We start from the raw sequence: 11,730 nt of genomic DNA, 5'->3' as shown, positions 1-11,730 counted from the left end.
GGTCTGGGGATCCAACAGTGTTGTGGAGCCCAAAAAACGGCTGCATTGTTCTTGAACAATCTCTGCTGTCCTGGAAGATTGTACTGCATGTCTTTAATTATTTAATTGCTTAAAATTTCTGTACTGTGATACTCTGTACTGATATTGTGGTACAGTTTGTGTTTTCATTGTGAGCTGTCCAGAGTTATGAATGTAAGATGGTTAGCTACATAAACTGAATGAATGAATGAATGAATGAATGAATGAATGAATGAATGAATGAATGAATGAATGAGTAGGCAGGCAGGCAGACAGACAGACAGACAGAGATAATTGTGGTACATCAGCTTTATTATTCATTTTTTTTTTTGGCATCCTGTCTTAAATTCAGGGCTCTCTTCTTTTTGGATAACCACAGTAGGAATGTCTCTTCCTCAGTTCTCTCTCACACTCTTCAGATTTGATCTACTGGTTGGACAAAAAGGAACCTATTGTGCCCTAAGGATCTTTTCTGGGAGCCACTAACTATAGTCCAAAGAGCAGGGATGTCCAGCCTTGACAACTTTATGACTTGCTGCTTGGAGAATTCTGGGAAATTGAAACCCACAAGCCTTAAAGTTGCCAAAGTTGGACTCTCCTGGACTAAAAAAAATATGTACTCTTTGTTTTTTGTTAAAGCAAGGGCAGTTTATTGCAGTGGTAAATGGCTAGTATACATGCTTTCCTACTAGCCAGTCCATTCTCTATGTGTACTGTTTGCTACAATGGCTTCAAAATGATCTATACTGTGATAATCTCCTTCTGTTTTTCCATTGAGGCGGCTCTTCATTTTTTCCCAGCGTTATACTCTTTTCTAAATGTCTTTCCGGGTAGTGGATGATCCCGCCTCCTGCAGTTATTATAATGAGAGGCTAGATCAATGTTGTCTGACAGTCCTCAGACAAGTCAGTAACTTCGTGAAAATATGCCAAGAAACACCTAATGTGCTGCATTACTCATATCAAGCTCTTCAGCTTTGCAGATCTTGGTCTGGTGAAAATGTTGCCTGCTAGAGAGTAGCTTTACAATAATAGCTAGATGTAGGATAATATGCAGGGAATATTCTATGCTTTCTGAAATGGGAGTGAAAAGCAAGGGAAATATTGAGAGAAAACAAGGCAGCCTAGACTGTCATTTCTTTCAATTTTCTATGCAGAATCCTAGACTCCAAGGTAAGTGGTTTTTTTAAAGAGAAAAATGTGTATATTTTCTGAAATACTATATATATATATATATATATATATATATATATATATATATATATATACACACACACACACACACACACACACGCACACACACATACTTACACACACACATATATATTCCCATTCTACCCATTTCGTTCCATTCTCTCATAGCACATCTCTAATTATCAGAGGCATGATTAAATATTTACGTTCTCTGTTCTTTTAATTTCTTTTTTCTATCTCCTTTTTTTCCTTTTCTCTTTCTCCTTTTCACGTTTACGATACTCTTCTTTTTTATGAATGTATATCTTATTATCCCTGAATAATCTTTTAATAAAAACTATTTAAAAAAAGAAACAGGTTTTGTCTATTCTTCTACATTTGTCTTAATATAGATATAGCTTATTGTTGTGTTATTGCTACTATTACTAGTGCAATATTGGGTAAATAATAATTTACTATCATCATTATCCCCTGGGGGAGATGATGTATTGTTGGGTTCACATATAATTTCTTTGAGATATTTTTGATAGAAGAAAGGTAAAATAGATGAACTGATGAAATAAGTAAATGCACACAAACTGCCCTATGTAAAAATGGTGTGAACATGATCATTAGGTTGAGGATGAAAATAGTTTCCAAATCTCAACAAAATACTTTTTTTTATATCCATTCTAAAAGACCGCTTGGAAACAATAATTCCTAGGATTTTGTGTATTTGATTTTCCTTCTTTCTCAGTCAATCCCTCACTATATCCTAGACTAGGGGTCCTCAAACTTTTTATAAAGGGGGCCAGTTCACAGTCCCTCAGACTGTTGAGGGGCCGGATTGGCTGGGACAGCGTGGCTAGGTGGTCATGTGGCTAGGTGGGCGTGGCTAGGTCATGTGACTGGGTGGGCGTGGCCAATTTAACAATCCATTAAACAACGCACACAAATTAAACTTTAATTTCTTTTGCTCCTGGGGGTGTTTTATTTGCTTTTGTTTGCATGTTGCTCTTTTAGTTGCCTTTTCTTTTTGTTTGCCTGTTTTTTTGCCTCTTCTAAAACCCCCCGCACCTCCACAAGCATTCTGCAGGCTAAAACCAGGCAAAAATGGCTTGTTTTTTGGCCAGAAACGGGCCGGTTTTGCTTGTTTTTTTGCCTCTTCTAACTCCCCCCGCCCCAGCTCCACAAGCATTCTGCAGGCTAAAATTGTTGAGCTTACCTTTTGGTTCCAGCCCGCATGTCTCCCGAAGGCAAGTCCTGCACTCTGCTGAAGGGTGGGTGGGGTGATGTGGGCGGGGCAACCTCATGGTGCTCTGCGGCTGGATTAATTGCTTCAGCGGGCCGCATGCGGCCTGCGGGCCGTAGTTTGAAGACCCATGTCCTAGACCAGTGGTCGGCAAACCACGGCTCATGAGCCACATGCGGCTCTTTGGCCCCTTGAGTGTGGCTCTTCCACACTCGTGATGCCCTGGCCGGCTGTGGCTGAGCCGGGAGCATGCGCACACGCAGGGAGACCCTCCTCAAGTGAGCGCTGAAGCTCAGGAAAGGTGCGCGCAGGGTGGGCAGCGTCTTGCTTAAGGAGGGTCTCCCCATGTGTGTGCATGCTCCCGGCTCAGCCACAGCCGGGAGCATGCGCTCTGAAGAGTTCCTGTGAGAAGCGGCATGGTGCGGTAACAAGACCCCTCCCGCTTAGCCAAACGCCGGGCTCTTGCCCAGGTACGGAGGTGGAGAAAGAAGAGACGGAAGTTTAGCGAAGCACATTAGAATGACGCCGCAGAAGGAACTCTTAATCGAGCAGCCGCTCACCTCCCAACCCAGGACTGTCACCCAAAGGGAGGGGGAGAGACACAGAGAGAGAGAGATGGGGGGAGAGAGGGAGACATAGAGACACATACAGAGTGATACATAGAGAGGGGTGAGAGAGGGGAAGAGAGGGAGAGATACAGAGGGAGAGAGACATGGGGGGAGAGAGGGGGAGAGAGGAAGAGGGGGAGAGAGACAGAATGGTTTTGTGGCTGGGTAGGCGTGGCTGGGGGGGTCATGTGACTGGGTGAGTGAGTGACATCGAGTTGGCCACGCCCACCCAGGTTTTGTGGCTCCAGTGTGTTTTTTTTCTATGGGAAAAGGGTCCAAGTGGCTCTTTGAGTGTTTAAGTTTGCCCACCCCTGTCCTAGCCCTATATGAAAAAATATAGAGAAAAAATTTTCAATGTAGCCAGTAGATGAGCAGTTAATAAGGCAAGAATAATTGATGCTCTCACTCTCCTCCAATGAAAGTGTGTTAGTTTCAGTCTGTTACTATACTATATGAAATTGTGTTAGTTTCAGTCTGTTACTATACATAATTATAGACTCTGTTAATTGACAATGTTAGGTTAATTGACATCGTTTTACAGTACAGCACATGTTTGTATTCAAATACTTTCAGTTTTAACCCTAAGCATTTTAGTTTCAGAAAAAGTTAAAGAAAGTTGGAAAGAGCATCAAATGGACACGCAGGAGAACTGCTGCTAGTTAAAGTAAATATGAGGGAGAAGGAATGACAATCTTATATTAGGTTCTTCAGGCACCTTCCTACATTTAAGAGAGACAGACAGACAGACAATGGATATACAGATGCACACAGAAACATATACCAGAAGCAAAATTGTATCTGTTCATACATTTAACTGTGAACCACCGATTGGTATCCAGGATATGTCTCTGCCTGAAGTCGCAGTGTGATTCATTTTGAAAGTCTATAATTTTAAACAAGCATCCTATTGATAAGAAAGATTGGATTCATAAATTGCACTAAACCATGTCAATTTACTCAGTGTTTTACTCATATTCACCACCTTTCCCATAAACAATCCTTGTACATTGTGACTTAGGGCGATGTATGAACTGAGCCACCCCACCAAACTCATTAACCCAGTTAATTTTGAAATTATTCTGTGAAAGCCATAGCAGTTAGAGAAATGTCACAAATCTTTGGTTGCCCTGTTGCAAAATTTGCCAGTCTATTTATAGATCCACCCTGGGTTTAGATCAAGAATCATTTTTTCCCCCTTAAGTTGCAATTCAAGTGAAAAATCAAAGATATAAGAACATCTTGTAACTTTAATTTTTTTTTCTTGAAGTTGAAAACTGCAGTCGGAGGTCTCTTTTCTTTATGATGTGGCCAGAATTACCTGGTATGAGTTGCATTATCCAATTCTCCTTGAAAAAGGAGGATTGTTTTGATCATTTATTTCCTTTTTCTGTGTTACATTGGGATGTTCAAGGCTCCCTACTGCATTGACAAGACAGCAATCACTTAATGGCACTGAGATAGTAACATCTGCTTTAATAGACAGATTTGAAAATTGTAGAGAACTGATGCCAATTGAATGGCCAGGTCCCTTGTCTGCTGATCTAGCCATACTTTTTCTGAAACATCCAAAACTACTAAGCGATTTGGCAAAAGAGGGGGCATCTTTTGAATTGGAAAAAACTTTAGGCATAGAAATGAGGTTATCGTGACCAGATTTCTTGAAATAAGCATATTAATAGTGCAGGGCAGGATTTCCAATGGAGGTAAGATTCACAGCTCATCTTATTACATATTATACAGACCACCTTTTCTCCATCACTACAGTTTGTTTTCATATTTCTCCTTGTTTTTGAACAAGATTTCTGTCCCTTCCTTATTGGTACTTATTCAGGGGTGAAATCCAACAGGTTCTGACAGGCTCTGGAGAACCGGTAGCGGAAATTTTGAGCAGTTCGGAGAACCGACAGTGGAAATTTTGAGTAGTTCGGAGAACCAGCAAATACCACCTCTGGCTGGCCCCAGAGTGGGGAGGGAATGAGGATTTTGCAGTATCCTTCCCCTGGAGTGGCGTGGGAATGAGATTTTGCAGTATCTTTTCCCTGCCACGTCCACCATGCCCACCAAGTCACGCCCACAGAACCGGTAGTAAAAAAAAATTGGATTTCACCATTGTACTTATTACTATGTCACAGGAAACTATAGGAATGCCTACAGTGTGAAGGAGGAACCTGGTCTCTTTCTCTCCCTCCCCTCCCTTCCCCTCCCCTCTCTTCCTCTTCCTCTTCCTCTTTGTTAATGAGGTGAATGAGGACACAAAAGCCAGGTCATGAGTAACAACAGCTCTTTACTTCATGGTGTGAATCCAGCAACTGACCCAGGGAAACAGTTCCCTTTATATACTTTACAGTCCTGGCAATCAGCCAATCAGCTGAGAGCAATTACATTCAAACTTTCCCACCAAAACTATATACATAATATCCCTCCCTTCCCAGAAGGCACTTGGGATATACATTTACATACAAAATCATGCAGGTGACCAGGGCGTGTCCGGACCCTACTAGACCTGCGCAGTTCAGTCTGAGGTGTGGCATCGAGTGGGTTGGAGGGACCTCCTGTGTCTCCCCGCTCCGCCAATGGAACCTCCTGGATTTTGCCGGGGGCGTTGACTTCTTTGGTTGGTCTCGATTCCTCAGGCTGTTGGCTCCGGGCACCGAAATCTTCAGATAAGTCCTCTGCTTGTCTCAGGCTTGAGCTAACTGTTGGAAGTGGTTGATAGTTAGGGACTGGATCATCAGGGATGGTTTCTGTTTTAGCGATTACCCTTTTCCATAACTGGTCTATGTGCCTGCGCCATACTCTCCTATCTCCCATGTCTACCCTGTAAGACTTAGGGCAGGTTGTGTCCGTAATTGTTCCTGCTTCCCATAGGGGCCCGTCTGCATAGTTTCTAGCATACACTGGCATTCCTATCGGGAATTCCCTCAGTTTCTTTTCTGATCCCTTGAAACTATCAGGGGAATAGTTAGGATGTAACCTATCTAGTATACACCTAAGTTTCCGACCCATCAGCAGTTCAGCTGGGCTGCGCCCGGTGGCAGTGCATGGCGTGGCGTGTTGCGCAGCCAGAAACTTATCTACCCTTGCTTGCTAGTCCCCAGGGCCTAATCGTGAGAGTGCTTCCTTGGCCCTTCTCATGAAACGTTCAGCCTGCCCATTACTGGCCGGATGAAATGGGGCAGACAGGATGTGCCTGATCCCTAGCTCTGCCAGGTACCCCTTGAACTGTGTGGCAGTGAATTGGGGCCCGTTGTCTGAGACCAGCATGTCCAATAGTCCATGGGTGGCAAATAACTTCCTGAGCACCCTGATTACCGCGTCAGTGGTAGTGGATTTCATTAGCTTGATCTCGAGCCATTTCGAGTAAGCGTCAACTATGACCAGGAAGATTTGGCCGTGACAGGGGCCCGCAAAATCTATATGGATTCTTGACCAGGGGCCCTGGGGACATTCCCCTCCTCTTACGGGTGCTGTGGGCAGATCTGGCCTAGACTCTTGGCAGGGCTGACACTTCCCCACCCACTCAGTGATGTCGTTATCCATGTTTGGCCACCATACCTAACTCCTGGCTAGCCCCTTCATTCTCACAATCCCCGGCTGTCCCTCCTGCAATAACTGTAAAACCTTTTCCCTTAGGCACAAGGGAACAACAACCCGATCACCCCACAGTAAGCAACCCCCTTGCATAGATAATTCGTTGCATTTGTTAACAAAACATTTGAATTCCCCGCCTTCAGTCTTTCCCGGCCACCCCTCGTGACCCAACTCATGACTGTCTTTAATACGTGGTCTTTGGCAGAGGCTCTTGCCACTTCCGCAGAAGTGAGAGGCCCCAAATCTAACGCGTCAATAAGCAAGACTGGAACTCCAGGTGTGGGGTTTTCTAGAATGTCCAGTAATGGGCAGTGGCTGAGGGTGTCGGCATGTCCCAAACTCAGTCCTGGCCGATGTACTAGTCGATATGAATATGCCGCTAAAAAGATTGCCCAGCGTGTCATCCGGGGAGACAAGGCAACAGGAGTCGGACGGTCCCCTGCCAGGAGACCCAAAAGCAGCCGATGGTCTGTGACAAGTTCGAAGTCCTGGCCAAATAAATATTCGTGGAACTTCTTAACCCCGGATACAGCTGCTAAAGCCTCTTTGTCCAGTTGGCTGTAGTTCCGCTCAACGCTGGACAGGTGTGGGAATAATAAGCAATGGGCACCTCTAGTCCATTCGGTGGTCTGTGGCTCAGCACAGCCCCCACTCCAAATGGGGATGCATCACAGACTAACACAAGGGGAAGCGTGGCGTTGTATTGGATCAGAAAGCTTTCTGCTGACAAAAGTTTCTTCACAGCGGCAAATGCAGCAGATTCTGCTTTTCCCCAGACCCATGGTGTATTCTTTGGCAATTGTCTGTGTAGGGGTTCCGCTACTGTTGCCTTGACCCTCAGGAAAATGGCGTAGAAATTTAGGAGACCCAAAAACGCCTGTAGTTCCGCCTTGTTCTTGGGGATGGGTGCCTCTCGAATCACTCTGTTTTTGCTTTCAGTGGGGTGAATGCCAGTTCCATCTACCCAGTACCCCAGGAATTCCACAGAGGGGACTGCGATCATGCATTTGTTGCATTTGGCCCTGAGGCCAGCGCTCCTGAATTTCATTAGCACTACCCTCAGTCTGTCCCCCAATTGCTGCCCATCTTCTGTGGTGATGAGGACATCATCGAAATAGGGGACTACCCCTGGTAGACCCTGTAGCAGCCGCTCCATTGTGCTCTGAAACAGCCCTGGAGCTATACTGACTCCAAATTGGAGTCTAGTACACTAGAAGGCACTTCTGTGCATTACGATAGTGCCTCTGCAGTAGTGCCATCTACCGGCAGTTGCTGGTACACCTGCACAAGATCGAGTTTAGCAAAAATCTTGCCAGGGCCCAGGAAATGGAACAAATGGTGCACAATAGGTACCGGATAAGCGCTCTGTTGGCGAGCCTTATTAATTGTGCACTTATAATCTGCACAGATGTGCACAGACCCATCAGGCTTAACTGGGGTCACAATTGGGGTCTCCCATTTAGTGTGGTCAATGGGAACTAACACCCCTTGTTTGATTAGTTTGTCTAGCTCAATGTCTATCTTTGGCTTTAGGGCGAAGGGTACCCTCCTGGATTTTAGCCAGATTGGCAACATTGGGATTGAGGTTAAACGAGATAGGGGTCCCCACATACTTGCTGAGCCGTTCGTCGAAGACGTCCTGGAACTCCTGCATCAGGTCATCCTTCAGGATGCTGCTTTCATGTTGGCTGCTCACGTTGTGGACTCCAGTGAACTCCATCCCCAGGGCATTGAACCAGTCCAATCCCAGAAGACTTGGAAGATTCTGGCTGACCACGGTGAGGTGCAGCTTCTTCTGGTATTCCCCGTACTCAACCTGGAACATGCTGCGTCCTTCCACTGGAATGCGGTTGCCCTGGTTGTCCGAGCCTCTGGTGTCTTAGCTGATGTTTCTTGATGCTGGGTACACCCTTCCATAGGTTGGCCCAGGACATGATGGTTAGCGGCGAGCCAGTATCGAACTCCATTCTGCACTCGCTCCCTTCTATCTTGACCATGGTGTACACCCTTTTCGCCGGCGTTGTGCTTGCATGGCCAATGCGGATGGCGCAGGTCTTGCAGTCTTTGAATTTTGCGCCCTTCCTGTAGTCACCATGTTTGTTGGTTCTTTTCTGCAGTGCTGGCTCTGGTTGGCTGGAGACGCCTCATGACTTGTGGCTGGCTGGTTGAGTAGTTCCGCAGACCCTTGCCAGATGGCCTTTCTTATCGCAGCGCCTGCAAATGGCGTCTTTGAATTTGCAGGTCTGGTGATGGTGGGACCCTCCACAGCTTGCACAGACTTCTCGGTGGTCTCTCTGGTCCTGCCGGTATTTCTCGGTCCGGAAGATGTCTTCATCAGATTCCTCCTCACTTTCTGTTTGGACCGTCTCACGGTGTACCCGGGTTGACCACTGCATTGTTCTTGCTTGAGCTGGTCTCTGTAGGGTTTTTGCAGCCTTCGTGGAGGATTCATGAGCCCTCGCCTCGTCTAGCGCGATGTGGAGAGTTAGATTGGCTCTAGCGAGCAGCCTTCTCTGTAGGCGAATATCTCTCACGCCACAGATTAGTTGCTCTAGGAGAGCATCATCTAGGTCTCTGTACTCGCAGTGTGTTGCCACCTTACGCAGGGCGGCCATGTACACGCTGATTGACTCTCCCTCTTGCTGCAGTCGCTGGCAGAACTCGTACCTCTGTACGAATTTAGAAGGCGCCGGAGTGTAGTGTGCCTTCAGCGCAGTCTGTAGAGCTTGCCATGATACGGTCAGTTCAGATAGTGACTCGGCCATGTCGAATACTTCGGGTCCGCAATGGCTTAGGAAGAGAGCTCTTTTCCTGTTGTCCGAGAGCCCCTGTAGGTCGCTTGCCTCCAGGAAACATTCAAATCGAGCCATGTATGACCTCCATTTCTCTCTGGCAGGGTCGAAAGGCGTTGGCGGCACGTAAGCAGACATCGTGTTCATCTCTCTGGGTGTTCCGCTCGTCTGCCTGGCTGGATTCTCTCTGTTGCTTCATGGCTTCAGCTCTTTCCTTAGCTTTGTGCCTCAAAATCCCATCTTCGTCGCCAATGTTAAGTAGAACGAATGAGGATACAGAAGCCAGGTCATGAGTAACAACAGCTCTTTACTTCATGGTGTGAATCCAGCAACTGACCCAGGGAAACAGCTCCCTTTATATACTTTACAGTCCTGGCAATCAGCCAATCAGCCGAGAGCAATTACATTCAAACTTTCCCGCCAAAACTATATACATAACACTCTTCCTCTTCCTCTATCTGTTTATCACTGCCAAATGAAAGATTGCACACATTTGTCCTTTGTTGCAGAATTGCTAAAACGAATGGATGAAAATTGCCTAGAAGATTATTATGACTAAGCATTTGTGAAAAATTAAGAGAAATAGTTCAAGGACGATATGTTTAATAGTGAATGGACTACCTAGAGGTAAAGTAGGCTCCACCTCATTGGAAAATTGAAATAAAGTCATTTGAGAAGGGTGCTAAATTTCTTGCTGATTGGAAATCCTGCACTAAGCAACGGCTCATATGTCCTCCCATTGTTATAATTCTGTAGGGTTATCTATTTTGAGTTGGAAACAAACCACTGCAGAAGTACTGCTGGTTAAAGAAGATGATTTCTTTAAAAGAAGTTTAAATTGTTATATCCTTACAATGATTTGTTAATTAGTTGTCCTTGTCAATAGTGATTCTCTGTTTCACCTAGTTCCTTCTTCACTATCAACTTGACAACAATTGGGAGTGGGGGGGTGGAATTTTGGGGTGGGAATGGAATGCCAAGACTCCATCTGCAGATCATGAGACCCTGCTGCCAGCCTTAAGGTCACACCGTGCAGGTGTTTGAGCGATCCGGACTGTTCCCATAACAAAAGAAGCGGATGTAATTGGACAATGCAATGGACTAAGGGCCAAAGGGGAAACATAAGTTTAACTATGTGGGCTTCTGTGTGGAAAACCCAGAGCTGGTTGCACTTCTTCTGTGCCAATGAAGTGTATTCAATAAAGTTCTACTTTTGGGAAGCACAATGTCCCAGGAATTCTCTTTTTGGATTCGCTAGCTGGACAGCTGACAGTCCTTTCAGTGCCCAATCTGGGAAATATATAGCTATTCTCTGCACAACACATTCAACTTGGAAACCATGATAATTGTGCCAGACTGGCATCTTTACTAGCCTTATATTGCCCCATGCCATTGACCCAGTGGGGCTTCTGTAGCTCTCTACAACTGAGTCAATTATTATTTTTTCTATTTCTGTTATGGTATAAGATGACATGCCGCTTCAAAAACTGAGCAGTGGAATGGAAGTTTCTCATTAAGGGGAAGCATTAACTTACTGAACCCTTGATCCTAACCCACTTTCTGCTGAAGTAAAAGAACCACAATGCTTTCTCAGCCTTTCATCAGCTTCATGTAAACAACCTAAGGAGAAATTAAGGTGCTGCGATAGCCTTTTATCTAACTCAAACTGAGCAAAGTAGGCAATTTGTTTTCCTTGGCACAGAGACAAGCATGGTAAGACAAGGACAAGGACAGGTGGTAGGGCACTTGCTGGATGTTGATTTTTTTGTGTGTGTGTTTCCCAATGAGTTACCTAGAAAGCACTGTAGGTGGCAGGGAAGTCAATAGTGAGGATGCTTGGGGACATTTCTCTGGTGTAAAGGTTGCAGGAATTGGCTATGGCTAGTCTAGAGAAAAGAAGGATTAAGGGTGACATGGTAGAAGTGTTCCAATATTTGAGGGGCTGCCACAAAGAAGAGGGGGCAGGTCAACCTATTTTCCAAAGCACCAGAAGGCAAGACAAGAAACATGGATGGAAACTAATCAAGGAGAAAAGCTGATCTGTCCCCATCCACACACACACACAAACACAGCCAGCCGAGGGTTAAGGAAACACTTTGGCACACACCCAGGTCTTATCTCCAACTTGGCAGCGATTTACACACCGTCTGCCAAGTGCGTTTATTTCCACAAAACAGAAAGATAAGATACTTAGTGTACAAAAAGTCCAAGCAGAATAATATTTCTCTCAGCAGTTCCGGACGAGGCTTTAGTGACTATCCAAGGTTTACTTTTGTTCGTCACAAGGATCACTGACC

The 11,730-nt window shown here is 45.4% G+C and overlaps 1 protein-coding gene across 1 annotated transcript; it reads right to left on the bottom strand.

The window, feature by feature from the left end:
- Nucleotides 1-8,785: 8,785 nt before the first annotated feature.
- Nucleotides 8,786-9,571, bottom strand: LOC148115197 (uncharacterized). The gene has a single exon (XM_087885133.1). It carries the CDS (start codon nt 9,569-9,571, stop codon nt 8,786-8,788), a length of 786 nt encoding a protein of 261 aa, XP_087741259.1.
- Nucleotides 9,572-11,730: the final 2,159 nt, after the last annotated feature.

This window comes from Pantherophis guttatus, chromosome 2 (genome assembly GCF_059756535.1).
Source record: "Pantherophis guttatus breed Tessera chromosome 2, ASM5975653v1, whole genome shotgun sequence".
Taxonomy (NCBI): domain Eukaryota; kingdom Metazoa; phylum Chordata; class Lepidosauria; order Squamata; family Colubridae; genus Pantherophis; species Pantherophis guttatus.
The sequence above is the reverse complement of the archived record's forward strand: the minus strand, read 5'-3'. Positions and strand labels throughout refer to the sequence as shown.

Coding starts and splice junctions, on each gene's coding strand:
- LOC148115197 (XM_087885133.1), bottom strand. CDS start 9,571: ATGTCTGCTTACGTGCCGCCAACGCCTTTCGACCCTGCCAGAGAGAAA.